The sequence below is a fragment of the Calidris pugnax genome, unplaced genomic scaffold, assembly GCF_001431845.1.
Source record: "Calidris pugnax isolate Ruff unplaced genomic scaffold, ASM143184v1 scaffold39, whole genome shotgun sequence".
In the NCBI taxonomy this organism is placed as follows: Eukaryota; Metazoa; Chordata; class Aves; order Charadriiformes; family Scolopacidae; genus Calidris; species Calidris pugnax.
The window spans coordinates 2480464-2503396 of NW_015090828.1; the positions used below are offsets into that span (position 1 = coordinate 2480464).

At 36.9% G+C, this 22933-nt stretch overlaps 1 protein-coding gene across 2 annotated transcripts in view; it reads right to left on the reverse strand.

Annotated features, from left to right (window-relative positions):
• Positions 1 to 22933, reverse strand: part of PARG (poly(ADP-ribose) glycohydrolase) — a 64804-nt gene that overhangs the window by 31888 nt on the left and 9983 nt on the right. For both annotated transcript variants that reach the window (XM_014940517.1, XM_014940516.1), the window contains exons 5-9: positions 22331 to 22453; positions 20971 to 21054; positions 20354 to 20428; positions 6234 to 6326; positions 4008 to 4165 (exon numbers count right to left, since the gene is read on the reverse strand). In XM_014940517.1, the coding sequence (XP_014796003.1) occupies positions 4008 to 4165; positions 6234 to 6326; positions 20354 to 20428; positions 20971 to 21054; positions 22331 to 22453 (533 nt within the window). The remainder of the gene's footprint in view (positions 1 to 4007; positions 4166 to 6233; positions 6327 to 20353; positions 20429 to 20970; positions 21055 to 22330; positions 22454 to 22933) is intronic.

The window sequence follows — 22933 nt, forward strand, 5'->3', positions numbered from 1 at the left end:
GCCAAGTACAAAAGGGAAGAATTCAATTAAATTATGGAGTATTTCCTTATACACAGGTGACTTTCAGTCTGATTGATGAATAATCAAAACAGACAGAATTAAGTGCTTCAGTGTCAAAAGAGGAATGCTCACTTTTCTCCTCTCATCTGGCAAGACCAGCAGGCAGGAGAGGAGAGGTAAAGCAACAGATTAATTATGGTAATACTAACACGTACAATGGCCTCCCTTCCAATCAGCTGCAGTTATTAGCACACACTCCAGCATTCAAACAACCTGCCATCCTCACTGTAGTAATGGTGCCAAGCAACGCTGCACCAGAAAACACCAGAGGGAGAAGAAGAGGAGAAAAGAAGAGAGAGTAAATTCTCAATATGTTTCACTGACCATCTGCTTTTTTGTCAAATAGATTTGTACTTTGGGTGGAGTAGGGATGGAAGCCACAATATGCTAGTTAATAGCACATAAAAACCTAATGCAGGGAGAAGATGGAACATGACAGCATTTAAATGTAGAAGCCATAACTATTTAATAGTGTATAAAAAAGTGCTATTGTTTAAGTCTGCATGAAGTGAATTGATAAATGACTGCTGTGTAAAGCTGAAAACACAAGACAAGCTTGTGTTACAAACTGTGCTTGTAACTTAAGACACAAATTTTGGTTTTTAAAGAGTTGAGGTGAGGGGTGGAAGCCTTTTTCATGAAGGTAGAAAGGGCACACAGAGCGGAATCAAGGAACACCACATACACTAAAGAAAAAAGCAAACCTCAAATGTTAGCACCAGCTCAGTAATTTTGCTTCATTAGGGAACCTTGGCACATTATTCTTTTGTACCCAAAGAACAAAGTCATTCACTCACAGTCATGGAGCAGATGAATTATGCTGAGGAAAGAATTAAGTCTGGAAAAAGCTGCAGACTATAATACTGCGGGGAGAGAGGGTTGCTGCATGGAACAATCTGTTATGCCCATCCCTAAGCAGACAGAGCAAAGGGGCAGCCTCCAAAGCCTCTACATCAAAACATTGCTATATAAAGGACAAAAAAAAGTCACAAACATTTTGACTTCAGTTATTGCCTACTGCCTTTTGAGTATATCCAGCTTTTTTGTAAAAACTGAAAATACACAATGCAATGGACCAAACCTTGTCATCTTTACAAGTCTCAAACAATAGCTGAAAACGTGACATATTATTCTTCATCCTTACTACTAAAGAACTAACTTTTCAGGGCAAGAAAATACAGGGTTGCCAAGAGGAAAAAGAAATAGGATACTATCCATCCCTCCTCCTCCCGCCTCATTTTAGTTTTCAAGAGTCAGATTACATATGATATCAAACTGTAAATTCTTGTAGTACTCTTTCCACCACTCACTCTCTTCAATCTTTTTTTGCTCTTATCCTGTCAGTCCCCCTCCCACTAACATATTCCCTTTTATTTTATCCAGTCCGTCACATCTCATATTTGACTATGCTAATCTGCTTGTTATCAAATGCAAAATACATGAAGGGGGCTGGGGAGTGGGGGGATTTTGGTCCAACAAATGGTTAAGTAAAAAAAGGACAGAAAAAAAAGAAAACAGTAATTATATACAAATCACATAACTTGGCAAACACTGAGGAAAAGCCATTTTGAATCCTCAAGAACCACAGGACATCAGCTTCCCTTCTTTTCTGCAGTTTGGCAACAATATTCTTGCACTTACATGAATACAAACGGCTTTCTACCCTGTGTGACTAAAAGCTGAGCATTATCTCATCCATAATTAGTTTTCAAGAGTCAGATTACATATGATAGAAAACTGTAAATTCTTGTAGTACTCTTTCCACCACTCACTCTCTTCAATCTTTTTTTGCTCTTATCCTGTCAGTCCCCCTCCCACTAACATATTCCCTTTTATTTTATCCAGTCCGTCACATCTCATATTTGACTATGCTAATCTGCTTGTTATCAAATGCAAAATACATGAAGGGGGCTGGGGAGTGGGGGGATTTTGGTCCAACAAATGGTTAAGTAAAAAAAGGACAGAAAAAAAAGAAAACAGTAATTATATACAAATCACATAACTTGGCAAACACTGAGGAAAAGCCATTTTGAATCCTCAAGAACCACAGGACATCAGCTTCCCTTCTTTTCTGCAGTTTGGCAACAATATTCTTGCACTTACATGAATACAAACGGCTTTCTACCCTGTGTGACTAAAAGCTGAGCATTATCTCATCCATAATAAGGCAAGAGGAAGGCCTGAAGGTTGTCTGCAGCGTTACCCCGTTTAAATAATATTGTTCCAACTTAGGATGAGTGATAGCACTAGGAAGCCAAGTCAGAAAACAAAAGAGGACTGAATGAAGCAGAGCAGAAAATCCCAAAGAGTTAATATTTTATACTGGTAATTCTTTATGTCTGTGGCAGGAAACTGTTTACCTAATAACCTGCCACAGCTTTTTCATTTAAATGTAGTTCAAAACATTATGCCCAAGTTAACCACTAGTATTACACTGTACTACTGTGACTTTACATTGCTGAGCAATGTTCATAAGAGAGAATATGATTTTACTCCAGTGATTTAACAACATTTTATTCTGTAGTTGGTAAGAAGTTAACTGCTTGATTTAGAACACGCTTAAGTTATAACACAAACTGGTATCCTAAAGTCCTTTAAAAAAACCCCTAAAATTCAGCTAGAAGTGCATAGCTGGTGCAGTCAAACAGAACTCTTTCCAGAACTGTCCTCTTCAACTGCTCTGACCATAAATCTTTTCGATGCATGGATGGTACTTTTTGTTTATTTATTCTTATGAATGGATGCTGGAAAAATATGCTGAATCGTATGGCACGTTAAAGCCCACTCACACTTCAGTAACCCACTCTGCTGGAATTAACACCAAGAGAGTGACCCTGGTCTCTCTTCTGAAACACACAGTGTAGGGAGACCTGTGCTACCCCATAAAGACAGCAACCACCAAACCCATAATTAGTACATTGGCAGGTCTGACAATTCACGCTGGGAAGTTCTAGCCTAACAGAGCTCTTATGACACACGTACCCAAGTGTGCTGGATCACAGGTAACAACAGAATTTTTATATTTCATCTTAATTTTCAGAGTATATACGCAACATGTTAACTGTGAGGAATAAGAAGAAACTCTAGATCAATAATCTGTCCAAGCTCCAGCCTAATAAACTTAAGGTTGATCTACACAGACTTGTACAGAAGGGCCCAGGAGATGACAAACTCTCATTTCTAATCTACAAGTCCATGTGAACCATAATATTCTGCAGCAGAAAACGTCTCCTTCCTCTTCCCCCATACAAAACTGAAATAAGCATATTTAAAAAATAAAAGATGTGAAGAAAAATTTCTAATCAAATCTGTCTGTAAGCTAGTATTGAGGGAAAAACAACAAATGTTTGTTTAGAAACCACAGTATCTTTAATTAAATTCTTATTGTGGTCTTGAAACCTTTTTATGCTAACTTGTAGCAAAAGGGTCAGGTTTAATTTAACATGTAGCTCTACAACTGCCTTAAAAATGCTAAGAGATTGTATGGATGCTGAAGAATCAGGTCCTGTTGATCTGACAATGTGCAGATCAGCACTGCTGACACAAAGGAGACAATCTAACCATGGCTGGGGAAACACTAGCCTTTAATTTAAACACATATAGAAACCTTGAAGTACAACTGAAATATACCATTCGCAGATGAATGGCTTATGAGGAGGCGGGGAATTTTATCAGCCTAATTATGCCAGAGCAAGATCATGTTCCTGTGTGAGCATGCATGAAAAAAAGAAAATTTGGAATATTGAACATATCTTCCTGTGCACAAGATCCTTTCTTACAGAGTTGCATAGTTTTCTTGTCCCTTAGAGGTACATAGAAAAGACAGAAAGCAAACTACTGAAATTGGTGACAGAAAGATGAAAGGAACAATGAGTTTCTCCCCTAAATGACAACAATAACATTTTCATCGAAGGGTTATCAGCTTCATTTACTCCAGAGTGCCATACCTGTTGAAGTTAATGTCTGGATAACTAGAATACTCAGACTTCATCTTCGCATTGCGACGTGGAAAAGTACAGAAGAAAGCATTGGCTAGAAAACTAGCAATCTGTTCCTGTGACATTGTGATGGAGTGATTCATCTTTTGTTTCAGTAGAGGTATTGGCTACCAACAAAAGGAGTGAGGGGGAGGGAGGAGCAGGAGAGAAGGGAGGGAAGGAGAGAGAAAAAATAATTAGCTTACCCGTTTTAAAAGAAAAAACAGGAGCACAATTTTACATTTATTAAATTAGAGCAAGAGTAATTTAGGCCATTGGTGAACCCTTTAATCAGGAACACCATTAAAGTCAAGAACAGTTTATTCAAGACAATTCGGAAAAAGGTTCCTTGACAAACTGCAGGTTTGTAATCAATAATAAAAAGAAAGACCAAGAAAACACAACTTATTAAACAAACCTGTGGGGAATGGAAAGGGGGAAAAAGTACATGGGATGTGGCAAGTCCTGGGCAATCTTAAAAACTGAAGTAAAAACCCACTTTCAAGAGCTGTACAGTTAAGAACCCTTAAGGAATGCTTTCAGCTACAATAACAGTGCTTTATAGTTTAGGAAGAGATATCGAAGTCACACCGCAGATCATCACTTTATGACTTGCTTTGTTTATTTTTTCCGTCCTGCTTGAAGAAATAACACTGACAATTTTAGCAGAAAGTGCATGGGCATCCATTATTTTAAAATTGAACAAAAAGCTTAGCTTCACTTTGGTGTTTTATTTTACTTTAGTCAAGGTTTCTTTAATATAAAAACAAATAAATGGGTGGGGGAACAAAAAAACCCAACCTGAAGTGTTAAACATTTTATCAGGCTTTAGCCTCGTGATTTATTTATTTCTCTTAATTATGTGGTAATATGAAGAGGGAGGAGGGATCATTCTGACTGCTAAGGAGTCCAGTAACAGTTATAATAAACCCACTTGACAGGAGAAAGAGAACAGAGTTTTCACCTCTTCTTCCAATATTCTCAGCCATCACCATTGGCCTCGCTCCAGGAGAGCCAAGCAGCTACATTTCATTCCTTTTAGTTGTGAATATAGAAATTGCTGCTAATTTAGACTGTTGAATACACAGCTCTATTTACTCCACAAACCAAACAAGTCTTCTTTCATTCTTGTAACTACTACATTCACTGATTTTTATTTGGTCTTCCAGCTATTTAATTAACAAGCTATATTATGATAGCTGACGTCACACAGCTTGGCGGGGGGGGGCAGAGAGGAACCTGAGAAGCTCTAAGTTCTTCAAGCCTATTAAAAATAGTGTATTTGGACTGTGTCTTATGGGAACAAATTTAGCTTTATGTCTAACCAATAGAATGAGTCTGACAAAGTTCTTCAGAATTTTACAGTACATCATCTCTATAAAAGGCACTACCGCATGAACTTCCTAGTCTTGTGCTTGACTCAGCATTCAGAAATGTCCTAGTGTTCTCAAAAGCTTCCCCCATCAAGCGACTAGTAAAAAATACAAACTTAAGAAACATTCATACTGTTTGAAATTTTGTATCTACTGTAGGACCCCTGTGGCATAACGAAGTAGGGAGAGATTTTCCCTGCTCCTGTCCAACAAAATCAATTTAGAAAATTGTAACAAGCTTACAAATGAAGAGTCATTACCCTGTTAGTGTGTTATCTATCATACAGCCTCACTTCCTTGATCAGTCCTATTCACTTTTATCAGCTTCACTACCTACAGAACCTATTCCCATAACAATAACAAAGGTTTGTATGTGCACAAGTATTGCAATGCAATATACTCCCAAGTAAACGAAGACTTTATGAAAATACTAATTCTAGGATTAAAAAAATTCTAAAATCAAAAACTAGGTGTTGTAAGATTACTGAAGTATTTCAGTTTATAAGTTTGATTTTCAAACCTGAAAGGTTTCATGGTCATTTCATTTAAGAAAAGCAAGAAGCAACTCCAGCATATAGAAAGGAAAGTGTTACTGAAGTTCAGACTAAAAATATGACAGCAAGATATATTTTTTTACATTCTCTTACATCATTATAGATGTGCATTGTCTGTTCTGCTCCCTAAGCCTCAGTTATATTCAACACAAAACCTATACCTTTTATTAAGAATTTAACGTGATCCTGCTATTTTGACTTCAGCCATTAGTTACAGTTTGCAGAGAAGCCGTTTGCCACAAAGCACTTTGCCAGCTGTGTTTACTCACCTGGGTGCAGATAGTAGGGAGACAGAGCGCCAGCTTGACCATATCAGGAAGAATGGACTGGAACAAATGTTGAGCCTCTGCATCTTCAAGAACCTGGTAAAAAGAAACAAAGAAAAAAGAAAAGAAAAAGAAAAAAGACAGGTGATTTAACTCAGAAATAATGACTGTAAGAAAAGTTTGCGAAAACAGGACCCATCCAAAAGAAATGAGAGAAAAATATTAAGTCCTATTAGCTTCATGCAAATCTGCAGCATTTTTCATAGTAGTACCTCCCTGTGTTTCACCTTGCAATAATCCACTAATTGAAATAACTGCAACTGTTGAGAGTTGTTTCTGTAAGAAAATATGTCACCAAACGCCCTATAAAGGGCATTCTGACTCTTTCCAGAGCAATGACCTGAATTTTCAACTAGTAACAATCACTACCTAACCACAAAACTACCGGAACGATTTACCTAACTTTCATATTCAGGTCATCATCTAACACAAGTACCTGTGACATTCTCCCATGAAGGACAGAAGAAATGCACTGCTGGTCAGATCAGTGGTCCTCCACAGCAGCCACAGGAAATGCTATATAAGAAGCCCACACAGGCCTGAGCACTTTCTGCTGTCCATCCCCACCATGCTCCTTCAAGAACTACAACCTTTGGATTACACACATTAATGGATGCAGCCTGCCTGGTCCCACGTGCTGAAGTTGTCATCTTTTCAGTCTCTTCCTGCAAGACAGATGATCCCATGACTATTTTAGCTGCCCTTCTCTACCTGCTCTAACATTCTTCCTGAGAAGGAGACCCCAGAGTTGACAACACTCAAAAAAATGGGCACACCAATGTTTCACGAAGCTTCTCAAAGCTTTTATACTCAAGACCAAGTCACATCAAAGCCTTCTTGTCCTGTTCTCAATTCCCTTCCTGACAATTTCACTCAAAAACAATTGCAGGCAATGGATAAAACAGCATCAAGGTATTACCAACTTTAGTCTCTGCAACACTTCAGACTAATTGTGAAATCACAGTGATCTTTTTAGTCATATGAAAAGCTTTGTAATTCACACTTCAATGGGAAGTTTCACACAAGCTTCAGAATGTTAAAAAGATACTGGCAATTTCCTTTAGAAGAGGAAAATAGAGTGCCTCTGATTCAAAGCACACTGTTCCCCATAAACGCCAAGCTGAAAATATTGTTTGAAGGCTAACAAGTTCTGTTCTTCCAAGATCATTAAAATAACTATAGAAGTATCTCTGCTCTATTCCCTACCATTCCAAGTGATATAAAGGGGTAAGAGTAGTCAGGAAGTTAAAAAAGCAAAACCACAAACAAATCCTCAAAGGACAAACAACTCATGGTAGGGAAGGTGGGAAAATAAAACAATCCCAGTACCTACAGAGTTAGTTCCCATGCATTATGTATGCTGCTCATGGAGACATACAAACAAGGTTTTAATTTGAAGTTTTAAATTGAAACAAGAACTTAAAAAGAACAGCAAACCTAGGAAACACAAAAATCATTTGACATAATAGAGGAGGAATCCAAGTAATATATGAATTGTTACTGAAAGTCAAACTGGTTTTTTTTAAGGTTAAGCAGAAGATGCATCTCTCTCTGCTGTTGGTGGCTGCATATGCACCTACATATTTACACAGCATAAGCTAGATATTGAAAATCACGACCTAACCTTTAACATTGTCTGCTCTAGCAGAAAACTTTGTTCTTATGCACAATGTTTTTAAGTGCCACAAAATAACAAAATGAGCATTTAAAGGCTGGAATTCAGATCTCAATACATAAAATGAATATGTAAGTTAAATCTATTCAAAAGATGACATTTAACCTCAGATGTCTACCAGGCTGTCAAATTCTGATATTCTCTCCCCTTCGGGTAACACTTCCTCTCTCTTAAAGTTGACATATAAATAGTGGCTGCTATGCTTTGCTGGCTGCCACAGACTATACAGTATCACTTATCCGGTGACACATTATGGCACTGGATTTTGTCATAGCTGTCAAGACTTCAACCTTTTCTTTATGCTCCTTTGAAAACAATATAATAATAGTATGAGACAATTTCTTCCCAAAACAGAAGGAGGGCTAGAAATTGCACAGCTCAGCTCTGATATGAAATTGTAACTACAAAGTTAACTTCTTTAACTCTGAAATTGTACATTTCCTTCTCCTTAACCTTCCTAATGCTCCACCAGAACATGCTTCCCTCTCTACATTATTTCTATGTGCATCATTCTCTAATCAAACCATCAAGCAGCCTAAGCATCCCTGTTTTGAATACTCCCCTATGTAGACAAAGGTCTCCTAGCTATTCCAAGGAAGCTCAGCAATAGTTTTCAAGCTCAAACTTAGTTTGTTTCTTCCTGGAAATGTTATAACTTCACAAAAAGCTGCTGTAGCGAGTAATTCAAGAACTCTGTTGTTAAACTGCAGGTGCTGTTTTATTTAAAAAATAAAAAAAATCCCCCAAACATAAAAACCCACCAAAAAGTCCACCCCTTTCTCCCCAGTAAACTTTCTCCCTAAAAATAACTCCTTGGGGAGCTATTTAGCCCTGTGCTTCCCATTTATATCTTGAAGCTATCACCCATTATTGAACAGTGGCAATAAGCCAGAAATATAAATCCTTTCTTGCTTTATGTTTCTAAAAAAACTAAGTACCTCGACTCATGGCCACATCCATGTAAACATAACTTTCCCTTTCTGTGCAAGGACTCTTCCTGTACAGGTACCATTCCTCTGAGGTTTCTATGAAAAAGAACACCTGCAAATCCCTGGCTGCTTGGCCCCCGTCCTCTTTTGACCACGAAACCAGCATGCCACCACAGCTGTAGCTTTGAAGACCAATCACTGTCACTGCATATTCTCAGCTATGCTCAGTGCAACACCAAGCCTGGCTTTATCTGTGACAACCTTTTCAAACTTTGAAAGCAGCAAAAAAGAACACTCAGTCATGGAAAGTAAAAGGATTCCAAGGACGTGGAGTGCTGACACCACAGCTACATCTGACAGACATCCCACGATGCAAATGCCAACCTGGGAGAAGCTACCAACAGCACAGAGACTACCTGGTCACAGAACTGAATGAAGATTTATTTGGAAGGAAACTCTCTTCATGAAGCAGTGACTTGTACTGGTGTAAAATCCTGCATATTTAGAGTCAAATTACATATTCTACTTATTTGTTGCTGCTGAAAGAGGGATGCGTCATTCTGTCTCCCCAAATGCACACACCAGTTCCCATGTTCATCTGATAACTTCCTGAGATCCTTCAGCTTGTTAACGCTACAGGAAAATAACTTGGGGCATGGGGGGTGTACTCTTCCTCTGCATTAATAAGTCAAACCAGCCAATCAAAAAGTCTTGCATTATTAGATGTTGTGCAGGGTGGGTGGTAGGTTAAACAGAACCAGTCACACCCCTCGTCAATGGGCTACAAAGGCAGATACCCATTGCAACTCTTCTCAATGAAAAAACAGTAATATTCGAATTAGTATGAAGCTGTTCCAAGCAGCACCTCACTTTGAGGTAAATGTCCTAGCAAAGGAATGCCTGCTTTGATTCAGTAAAGTGCTTTTATCTGTGTGCAACCTGTTTCAGGGCTACAACTCTGCAAAGATTAAGAAAAAGGACTGGATTTCCATTCTTAAAAAATAACATTTGTTTTATATGGAATTCTAAACTATGAAATGGTTGTCAATAATTTTTGATAGAGGAAAATACATTAAGTATCATAGGAATTTTGTTTTTAAACAACTGATCAGTTTCACCTTTCCTTATTATGCATACATGTCCTTTGCAGCTTCCTTCAGGATTTGAAATGAAAACAAAAATATATTGTTGACTTTATTCGTAGTTCTCCAATCATGCAAAAAATTATTTAGGAATGAAATAAAAGCAGGGGTTATACCCCGAGGGAAAAGTATGTGGATTGAGAGTTGCAAAGCATGACCTGCCTTTTGCCAAAGAAATCACTTGGTGATTTTGTCAGTATTTGCACTGGAACAACTGATTAAATGAACATGACTTAGGGCTCCAATTCATAAGATGCAAATGGGTCAGCGAGCCGTAGCAGAGGTAAGAGCTCTTGGCCAAACCTGCATCACAATTTTGCAAAATGAACATTTATACTGCAGCAAAGAGGCCTGACTAAACGTCGCCATAAGTAATGGCCTCTTGTCACTATAAACCAGTCCTCCAAAACGTAATGAACGAGTATGCCTGACAGTCCTAATAAGAAGGATCTGAGGTAGCATGGGGTGATAGTGATGCTAGAGAGTTTAAATCTAAATCTGACAGCTCATCAAACCAAACAAAGTGCACATACAGGACACAAATTTGGACAGCTCTATCTATCACACGGGAAGGCAGAGCCATCACGCCAACAGGCAACCAGCACGCTAAGGCACCAACGGCTTAATGCTCTCAATTTGTTTGGCTTTACTTCCCCATATTAACTTCTGTGGCAGGACAAGAACCAACTGAACAGCGTTCTTAGGATGAAGGGGAAATCCAGAGTGCTTCCTTCAGACTTCGTGCCTTTTATTTCCTAATTCTAATGGATTTTGACCTCCTGACTTGTCTTTCCCACCTGCCATAATACTTCATGCACTTCCCTAAATTACTTTGTTTCAGTTTGAGTTTATTAGTGCCCTGTACCATCAGTTACTACGCTGAACTGTCTTTCCAGTAACACCTTCCTAATTATTCTAATGTAAGATATCATATGGTTAGAGGTGGCAATAGTCCTAACTAATTAGAAAAACTGCATAACTTCTATGTATTCTATTCACAGTAAGTTCATTCTGCCAATTTCAGGAACACTTCTTTCTTTTTCCTCCTTCACTATCTTCAATTTGTCTCAAAAAAGTATCTCTGTATATCCATGTGATGAATACTTCCAAACTGAAAAACTTGGTTTCAAATAGAAGTGCAGCAAGTAGGGGCATATATAGCCTACCTAGACATAACATCATTATTAAACCTCCTTCAAGTATGCAACCAAAAAAAAAAAAAATAACAAAGAAAGATATGTGAACAAAGCAATGTTATTCACATTCTCACAGAGAGAAAGATTTGCTCGGTGCCACACATAAGGAACATGAAGGTAGAATTCGCCATGAAGTCTAAGGCAACTACACTAAGTACACCTCCAAAAAACAAAAACAAGCTTCACTAAGTCATACTCTCTACAAAGCCTTTTCTTCTGGACAGGGAGTAGACGAATTCTGCTTAAACAGAGTGTGCCACAAACTCTCAGTGCATCCGACACCCAGGCAGAGACACTAGGCTCCAGCCTGCTAACTTGTATGCCTATGTAAACAGACTCTTTGTCATAATGTAAAATGCTATACATATAAGTAAGATTGAAACCTAGAAGAAAAGTGGGTGTCAGGGAGATGGGGGCATGGACTTAAGTTCCCATTTTATTAAATTAATGAACTTCCTAAACTGCAGGAGAGAATAAACTCTCATCTGCCTCCTTCAGTTCCCTTACAAAAACTAATTCAGTAGGAAACACACTTAGCTGTCAAATCCATTCCATTTCTCGAGTGCTTGCCTGATTAGAAACCAGAGGAAGGACAAAGTAATCTTTGGAGGGAAGGAGGGGGGGAACCATAACACTGGATTATGCGGAGAAGAATCTTATTTAAGAAGAAGAATGCTTCTGACATTTATCAAAACCACAAACTGACACTTCAAAAGAAAAAAGGAAGACAGCTTACATGGCAGAGGTTAATTCATTTTTGTTTAATTTTTCCCCCCCCTGAAGGCTCATTCACGTCTTCTGCCAATCCAACCCTGGAATGATCTCTCAGGTGTATCATCCCTAACAATGGCAGCTTTGTTCTCAAAGCTTTTCAACATTCTAAATAAAATCTGAGGGGAAAAAAAATATATATATTTATATTTCCATCTACTTGTAATGGCTTTAGAAGCCCAGTTTATATTTCTACTGTACTAGAAATCTAACCACAATAATCTTCATTACCAATGAGTGAATTTCTCTACAGGCACCCAGTAGAGTCTATCTACATGCACGGTCTCTCATGAGTAGAAGCATCACAAACATTTCCGAAGCAGAGGCAGAGTCCTGGGAAGCAAAGTCAAACTCTGCTTCCTAAATACTTTTGATTTACTCTTGGAAAGTACGAAGTAGCTGAAAGGACAATGACCTTGTTTCCACAACAGCACTGTAACACAAGTTTAAAAAAAAAAAAAAAAAAAATACTTTTGATTTACTCTTGGAAAGTACGAAGTAGCTGAAAGGACAATGACCTTGTTTCCACAACAGCACTGTAACACAAGTTTAAAAAAAAAAAAAAAAAAAGTATCTTTCATCTGACTGACACAAGCTAAGGGTGAAAACATCCCCTTTCCAGGTTCATTCAAAACTTTTACCTCTCTAAACAGAGTACTTGGAGAAAAATGTTTAATGCTGCTATGATTTTAAAAATATTTTTTTTTCTTTTCTCTTTTTTCAACAGGAATGTTCTCAAACTGGTGAAAAACTATGGAAGAGATCCACAGGATGTATCTTTATATTGTCTCAACGCATTAAGTATCTACAAACACTTAAGTCACAATGTAATTAAAACTCTACAGCCGGTTTGCGATAATATCCCTTCCCTGGTCATTTCAAGCCAAAAGTCTGATGCAATAGTCATTGCAATGGCACTTACAAAATGCTACTTAAAAGGTACTCAACTGTTTTGCTGAGAAAGAAAACAAAGAATAAGCCTGTAATTCAGTACTCAGTGCTATTTCTCCTCATGTTTTGAATGTGTACAAGATGCTTATTCCCCCATCCCAGAAAAGCTCAAATTTTGTTCAATATGGGCACAAATTCCTTTCTGGTACCATGAAAAGAAAACCCTTCACGGCACACTCAAAAGACTTTCAGTTTAGACTCTAAAAAGGTAATTTGATGTAAAGAAAATTGTTTGAAAACATCTGGACTAAAATGAAATCCAGCAAGGAGAAACGAATAGGCTATTTTCAGCCTTGGGACATTTTGTTTCTTGCTTAAAAGCCTACATTTGTAGTGCTGACATCTCTGTACGAGGCTCACTTCTGTTTGTACTGTCCAGACAATTATAAAAATGATTTATCAAAAACCCAGTCACCAGAACAATTTGGTACTTTAAAATTCCTTCTGTTCCAGTATCACTGATTACAGCAATCATTTTTTTTCAAGCAGGTCATTCAAACAAAAGAACATAGAGGAAAAACAGACATGGTTCATAAGACCTGCTAGGAGAGAAGACAGGGGTAAAGCCTTATTAAACATAAAAATCTCCCAAGATGCACACATACTTAACAGCAGTGGGTGTTCTTAAACAGTTTGGCCTTTTTCAAATGAACAAAAATCCAGAGCTCAACCATAATCCAACTAGACTATAATACAGTTGCATCACCTTCAAATTTTGCATTTAGAGTCTTTTTTTAGATGAAAAATTTAAATAATGGTTAAAAAATTTAAGTATAATTTCCAAAATTGTTCAGGTAATTTCCAAAATCTATGGTTATTAAATTAAGGTTACTGAGGCTAAGACCACATACATTTAAAAGCTGTGTGGTTCTGTGGCTGTTTGAAATTTTGCAATTGAAGTAGAGCATTTCATTGACAGGACAGTTCTTAACTTCATTCAAATCAGCGCAGAGATCTCAAAACACAATCAATTCTTCTTAGAGAGGAAGCAGACACGCTGCCAATATTGGCACATCTGATTTTTCTGCTCAGTTCACAAACATTTAATATGCTCCTTCTTAACTCAATTACTTGCATCTGACATTTTCTGAAAGTACCAGGTTCAGGCAAACTGTGTTCCTATACTACATAGCCACATACATTCAAATGAGAAACTATAGTTCAGCAAAAAAATGCAATAAGCATATTCTGTAGATACTATCCCAGATTTTACTAGGTTTACACCACAATTCAGCAATTCAATAACACACAGATTTGATAGGTTTTTCAGTGAAATACAAGAGTTTCCTTCTGTTTATTTTCATTATTTCTAAGTGGAAAGCACTGACTAATAGCAACAAGACTTATTGTAATGTGCTCCACCACTCCTCACTTTAAGAATATTCTCCTATATTCTGGAATCTGTGCAGGACACCTGCTGTAGAAAAAAACAGCAGTATCGTAGAAAGTGTGTGCATATATCCATATGAATATTGCTAGGCCAAAATTAAATAGTAAGGATCTATGTAAATGAAAAATAATTTCTGGTACCAGAACTAAATTTTATTTTTCAAGAAAAGTAAACCAGACTATCTGGAATAGCAAAAAAAAAAAAAAGAAAAAACTGTAATATGGATGTGTGATATTTATGGAAAATAGAAAAGGCTGTATTTACAAACTAGTTTGTTTGCATATTTATGTTGCATATTAATAAGTTTATGTATTTGTAAACTACATTTATAGAAAATTTTGAAAAATTATTAAGGGTGTTCTAGAAATTTACAGGTAGACCGTTCTATGTAAAAGCTGCCAGTAATGAAGTTTCACATCCTGACTGCTCTGGACTTCTAAAAGGATCTAGCATCCAGAAGTACGACTGCCATGCAAGTTTTAACAGAAAGAAGCAGGGAAAAACAGGACTCCTTTTCTAATCCTGTTTCAAAACTAATTCCAGCTGTAATTGCAAAACAAACATTTTTAATAACCCTTATTCTAGAGAATGTAAAAGCATAACTAAAGGGTGAAGAAAAATAGCAATATAGTCTTTCAGCTTGACAATTGACCTTGTTTCCTTGCTACATAGCTTTTTATTCAGATTTAGGATAAACTGAGATTTGTGCCATAAAAAAAAACCTGCTAACAGCCACTTTTGAGACTAGAACCAGTGAATTCATGCTTGACTGGAAACGAAGAAAAAGGAGCACAGATAAAGTGGTCTGGTACATTCTTCCTTTTCCTTTGTGCTGAAGGTTCTTCTCTGCAATTAAGTATAGACAAGAGAAGAGACTGGGCTTTTTGAAGAGTGTTCTCATGTTTCTTTCAACCTCAGAGAAAAATCAAAGTGTATAAGTTATACAGCTTCTTTCATAATAGAAAAGGAGTTCCTGAATGCTGAATTTATATGGGAATCAACAGCAAATATACAGATCCCGGTCATTAAATACATTGACTGGATTCAATCAGCTTTCCCAAAAGACAAAAATACCACAAGACATCCATAAACAGGCACTGCAGACATACACGGTTTTCCTACTAAAAGCCAAATCTTTGCAGTGGACAATGAGAGAGTGTCATTGCACAGATACTGAGAGCATAATCCCTTTAAGTCTTCTTACTTGCATCAAGCAGACACTGAGGGTTTAAAGTTCTGCAGAACTTGAAACCAGTTCCAGGAACTTTAACGTTCCTGGAAAAACAAATTTTAAGAAGTGTAAGTGCCTTCAAGTGAGGTTCATTTAAAATGTCCATTACCTGTATTATTTTGTCCTCCTAAAGGAGGTTAGCGTATAGATCCCCATGCTTTTCTGTCAGCAACATCTCATATTGGTACTACACCACAGCAGGGCCTGCATCACACGGCCACTTCTGCCTCTCAGTTTCAACTCAGAAAAGTCGCAAGAATATAAAAATGGACAAAAGTTCAAGAAAGCCCATTAAAAAAAAGATGCCTAGAAAAGTCTGATGGCAAGAAAAGCAAGTAACAGCAGCACTTCCTCAAAACGCTCTTTACTTGCAGTAATCTGTTTCAGAAATTTCCAGAGTCCACCACAGTATCTGTGTAGATGGCAACAGGATCTTTCTACCAACAATTTCTCCAAATCCCATCAAAATCTGATGTAAAGCCACAGCACCCTCTACATCCCCTGACAATGAGTTCCACAGCCTTTTATTCAGTATCTAAATAAGTAATTACTTTTATCTGGTTTTGAAACCCTTACCTGCTAGAAACACTCATCTGGTGTCCCTTAACTGTTGTACTAGAAGAATGAACAGTCATCTTCAGCCTTACATTCATTTTGGACACCACTGTTATACCCATTCCTCAATTATCTCTTAACGAAGATGAAAAGATGAAACAGCCCTAGCTTATTTAGACATTCCTTATATGGAAACTATGACATACCTTTACATCATCCCTGACTGCTCTCATTGTATGTTTTCCATTTCACAGACACAAACTTTCCACCAGGATGATCAAGCTCAAAGAGTCCAGACAAAGATAAAAATAATTACAGATACAATGTGAACATCTGCAAGATGTACTGTGATCCATTTTTCCGATGACTCACAGAAGCCCAGAGTCAATCACCACCTACACCACACAAATTTACCTAAACTCCCATCTTCAGTCTATGCTTCTTAAGAGATCAATCAAATTTAAGTCTAATTATTTGCAATTTCCGATACATGAATTTTTACCAGAGACTGAAGTTTGCCTTTTAATGACATGCCTAAGTATGGGATGTAATCCTTTTCAGCACTGAATAGCATACAGACATTATTTCACAAAGTAACTTTTTACTTTCTCTACTTTACTACTCTTTTACAAGAAGGATCACCGTTGAAGAAAGTTTTGCACTGCTTATACAGTGTTGTGTCATTTTCAGATTTAAACACTCCTCTGTTCCTGAAAGAGCAGGACAGATGCAAGCAGTAAGAGGAAGAGTTCTTGACTCAACGTTAACAAGAATTATGCTTAAGCTCTAAGAGACTTGAAAGCAATATAATAAAAATAAAGCATGTCTAAAACAAGCAGGCCCAATCTACAGCAGCAGACCATATGATTGTCTTAAATGACAAAGCCCTACTTTTCCCTTTATTTAAAGTCACTGTTGTTAGAGAGTAGTCTAAGACATAAGCCTTGAATGACCTCACTAGACCTTTTATTTCATGCCCTTGGGAAAAAGCAAAAGAATTTGGTCTGGAAGGACAAATCTATGAGAAAGAAAAATAAAAACTACTATAGTATGTAGCACTGTTGATCAAAAGCACGTAAGAAATTCCCAACCCATCATCATTCACGTAAATAAAGCTCATCTATAACACATTGTGGGTCCTGAGACAACTCCATCCACAGCCATTTCCTCACCGTTCCATTTCTGCTTGTTGTTTCCTCTTTCCTGCCTGGCTCCTAGGTGAGTTTTGGGAAAACAAGGATGACTTCCAAGTGACAAGAATTTTGCAAGTAAGAAGAAAAATGTTAGCACTAATAATTTTCATCTACTAAGTAATAACTTGAGTAAATCCTCAGCCTGTTTGCCAATATTAACAAACAGATGTCAAAACAAATCAATACAACAGTGTGGAAATTCCAGAGAGGACAACAAAACTGTCAGATATCTGAAGCCAATAAGCTACCGAGAGCTTCACATATATTACTGATGGGTGCTATGAACTTTTTCAAAGAAACAAAAACACTCCAAGCTCCCAAATTTATTTCACTGTGTAAATAGGAATTTTACTTCTACACATTTAACTGGCATCCTGAAGAATCTGTTGAAAACAGTGTGAGGGCTCCCTCTTCTGACAACGCTTTGGACTGTAAAACTGCTCAGCCTGTACGTATCAGGGTATGCTGTTTTGGAAAAAAAATCCTTGCTTACATACATGCTATTTATTTCCCACTAGTAAAGAAAGCTGAAAGTGTTTTAAAGGAAAATAAGTTTATTTTTAAGTCCAAGAAACTAGTAATTATTGTAATTACAAAGAAATTGCTTTGAATCTTACTACTAGGATTTAAAAATAATGCATATTTCGACTTGGAAGAAAACTAGCTAAAATAGGAAACACAATGCAAGACTGATATGAAAGCATCTAACAGACTAATAGATAAGGCAAGCTGTGTCCAGAATCAGGAGATAAAATAACAAAAGTTACTTTATAATTTAGCAGGTACAGCCCTCCTGAAGTAATATCTGAATACAGTGGCCTTTAATGGATCACTAAAATAGAGACCATTAGATTTGTGGACCCAGCTCCCTTCTAAGTCAGACCGCAGAATTCTTGGTTACGACTGTATTGGAAGTCAGTAGTGATCAAGAATATAAACAGAGATCTCAGGATAACAGACTCTGTTTTAATCTTTTTCTTTTAATACATATTTACGACTATTTCCCCCTCTGTTGAGCTGTTGCTTTGGGCTGAGTACTTAAGCCAGCTTTCCTCTCAGCTTCTGCTGAGCAAGCCTGACCTGAACAGTTCCCATTTCCTCAAAACCGTAAGATAAACAAGAAAATACACACACCAACAGTAAGCCTTAATCATTAACTCTCAAATACAGTAACTTCAAAAACTACACTTCTCTACTATACTTCACTAGTATATTTAGGTCATTTCCACAGAGGATCTCAACTTTTCACTCAGTAGCTGCTCACTTAAGCAGACTGCAAACAGTCTGTGAAAGCAGATGCCTTGTTAATTTATAGAACTTGAAGCTTAGTAACAGAAAAGATTTAAACATGTCTCTACAGGGTGTATCCCATCCACATGTTCTATTCACTAAATTCAATATATTCAATAAACAAAGCCAGGGTAAGATTTTGCTCCTGTGGTCTACAAGGAGTCACTGTTTTATAGTGCTTCCCTGTTCCTTATTTAATATATTGCTGCTCACTCTACACCTTGGTCTAAAAATCCATGTTTTGAAACATCTCTCCTCCTTTATCTGGAAACCTCACAAATAAATCATCATTCCCAGGTGACAGAAATTGCCATTTCACCCTCAGTGCAAGATTGATGCTCAATACATAGTTCATTTCCCTATTGTTCCTCTCTCCTCTGGAGACAGCTGGTATTACTTACTCTCCCTGGCTGATGATTTCTGCATCTAATCATCCATAGTTTCCAAACTCACAGATGCACAATATGAACACATCAGGACAAGGTCTGCAATTGACCTTCTATTTACAGCAATATGATACAAATCTGTTACATTCCTGAGTCAGATTTTAAAATAAATAGTTTGCTTGTACTTTAAAACATTCTAATAATTTAAATACGTATTCTTTAATAACACAAGATTGTACAGTTGAACAGGCCAAGTTAATTTCTGTTAGTTCATGAGTCAACAAGAGTAAAGAAGCCAGATGTGCACAGCCTCTACCATCCAGCTATGACAGCCTGAAAAAACAAAGACCCCATAGACGAGAGAAAGAATCACTAAATTGGCAAAATGGGCAAAAACGGTAGCTCTCATGGCCAGCAAATACGATACCACCAGTATTTTTATAGGTACCTTCTGTCAGTAATAACAATACTGTGTTGCATGCCAAACAAAACTCATTCTGTAAAACAGTAGTGTCTATGTGCAATGGAAACAGGCAATAGAAAGAACAGTTCCTCTGATCACAGGAATTTAGCAGATATCTATTTTAAACACACACAACTAACAAAATTAACTTCAAATCAAATTTAGTTTCCACTGAACCTTAATACAGCTTAGCAAGCTCCTCCCAAGAAAACAACCACAGGTGTTTTAAAAAGCACTTCTGAGTCGGCAGAAGAAAAACTACAATTTCTATTGCATCTCATTTGATCTCCCATTCTGCTTTAATTAGCATAGTTTCTGAACATCAGACAGGATGTACATTAATAATAGTCCAACTCGCATTTGCCACCTGCTATTAATTTTTCTTTTCCATCCTCTTCCAGGAAGGTAACATTAAGTCATAAAACCCACCCCAAGCTTTCAAAGTTTAAATTCATCATCTCAGCACATAGCAAAGTGTTACTGCTTGATCAGCAAAGCACATTTTATACAAACGCCATTGTAATGTAACATTACAGTTGTTTAAAAAAAAAAAAAAGCAACACTTTTTAAAACAAGAAACCATTACATTGGAAATACTAATGCAATTTATTCATAAATCTGGTTATTATAAAAACAGAGAAAAGGCATATCCCACCTTACCTTCAGTAACCTTAGTTGTTACTGAAGCACCCAAATCACCTGCTTAAATTAACCTAGTTTATAAAGTATAATTATCATTTCAAATGAAGTTACCAGCCAAATAACTGTCCACATACACGACTGCAAAACCTTTACTCTTGAAAAGAGAAATAAAGCGAAAAGCATTGAGACATATAGACAAAGTAGTCTCTTATTTTACTTTTCTTCCTATTTTAAATCAACTTGATTTACCTTCTCACAGAAGTCAGTAAGAGCACTGAAGTCCCATTTCTTGGAATAAGCAATGTTGTATCTCAGAATAGCCTCCTAAGGAAAGGACACGACAAATAAAGCTTAGAGATGCTTATTAACAGAAGAAAAAGGATTTTTTAAAATTTCCTTTTTGAAGAAACAGTACCATCTAGTGGCTACAACCTGTCACAGAGCCTAACATATTCCATAAAACTATGACACCATGATACTGAATCCTGTATTTTAGGTTTAGCATCAAATAAGCTTTAGTCTACAAGTTTTTCCTCCTAGCACAAAACAAGATGATGAGACATTCTTGGATCTGCCTAACATAAACATTCCCCACTTCATGCTCGATCTCTTTAAAAATACCAAATACAAAAATACAGTTTCGTGTAGACTTAGAAAAGACAATTCATTTTAATAATACCGAATAAATTCAGTGGTAACACTCAAGACTCATTCATTTGGGAATCCCTTGAACAGCACAGATTTTTTAAAAATTTATTTTTATAAGTGATTAAACAAATAGGACCGAGCCAGAACCACTAACAGTACACTGAGAGCGTGAATATACTTGTATGTATATAGACTTGATTTCAAATTGACAAGCTTACCTTCAAATCATGGGAGCAAGTAAATTTGTTAAGTAAGGCAGTTTGGATTAGTTCCCATCGACTTCCAGCAGTTCTATCTCCATTCTTTAAAACAAAAGCACAAAACAAAGTGAGATTAAGTTATCCAAAACAGAAAGACACATTTACTAATTATTGTCTTCCTTGACACATTTTCTAAAATAAAGTTTGCTCTGTTTGTGAAGTTCTTTAAACCACGTATTTTGAGTAATTGTAAAGTACTTTTACAACTTCTAGTCCACTGCATTTTACTTCCTTAAGAGTTCCTTTTTACTTGAAGCACTCACAAAATTCATTAAGAGCTCTTCTTTACATATAGAGCACTCCTCCTCATGCTGTCTCAAGGATAAATAATGTTCAGTACATTTCTTGTAAAGAAAGTGGATTTTGTAGATAGAACATGACCACAATTTACAAAATCCACAACTCAAAAACACAAACCGAACTAACTTCATAAAGATGCAATAGTAAGGACAATAAGGGCACAGATTATAAAAGCATACTGCTGTGGCTGACTGACATCCTGTGATATTCTTCCTCAGCAGGAAGTCTTATTGCCCGTTACAAGCAATGATGGTATTTCTTATGGGACTACCACAGAGATAACTCATCTTGCTCAACTGGCAACAAAGGTCTTATCAACACTATCTCTGAAACATCAGTTAAATTCATTTTATGCTCTATCTGTAAAATTGATAAATGAAAGGACCGAGTATTTCCTAGAGGCTAAAAAACTTCTCTACTGCAGACTCAAGTATCAATAATCATTATACAGTCTTCACTACAGGACACACTTGCTCATTTTATTCACCAGGGTCTAAGAGTATTTCAGTGGGTATGTTTAAGTAAGTTTCAAGCAGCAGTAAGAAATGCCAGATCAACAAACCATGCAGGGACAACTGTAATTTCTCTACCACTGTTTTAGACTGAGGTGTATCTGTCTGATGTTCTGCTACCAGCAATATCTGACAGAATATTATAATCAGAATGTGGCTACAAATTCATTCACATCTGTTGGCATCCCAGATGGCTTCACAAGAAAACCCCAAACCATATAAATATGTAAGTAAAGAACTTATATGGAGTATAAGCTTATACTTCACGTAATTACAGAAATATATACACCACCAAATCAATAGAAGGTAAAATAATTACTAAGGAAAAAAAAATAATCTTCTGCTCACAACCCAAAATCCACTTTTTCAGACCAGGTATGTTCCTCTATCTGATTTCCCAGTTCCATACACACAGTTTTCTAACTGAGCAAAAGCAGTAAACTGAAAACTCATCTATATGTAAACAAAATGTATTTGGTTACACAAGTGTAAATACTTTATCTTACCTCATCCTCTACAGGGTACAGATTTTGCTCTGAGCAGGGCATTTTAACATGTTTGTTGTCCCACAGATCTTTGTAGTGAGTTGGAAAAGGTTTAGGCACCTCTCCTTCCCTCAGAAGATCTACCTGCAACGCAGAAGGAGAAGGAAAAAAGATCAGACTCTACTTTCAAGTTTTTAAATGGAAGAAATAAGAAGTAAGCAAAAACACAGTGAAAAAAAGCTCTCATCTACAGCCACCCTATTTTGGATTCGGGAAAGCTACAAACCAACCACATGATGGACAGTAAGTTAATAAAAAAATTCCATCTGTTACTCTTATGTTATACTTGCTGAAAAGAACACCACCTTATCATTTGACCTCTTGAAATACACTGATATAAAGGTAATAAATGCAATTATTTTACATCCAATTATCAGCTAAATACTTCCTCATTTATTAATTTAAGTATCTAATCTGCTAGAAAGCCTCCTGGCAGCACTGATTCCCACACAACTTGCATTTAAACTTAACATGCTTTTCTTCTGTTTCAGATTTATCCATGACCCTACAGGTTTCTGGTCACACATAATTTGAGTGCATAATACTCCAAAGGATTAAAGGCAA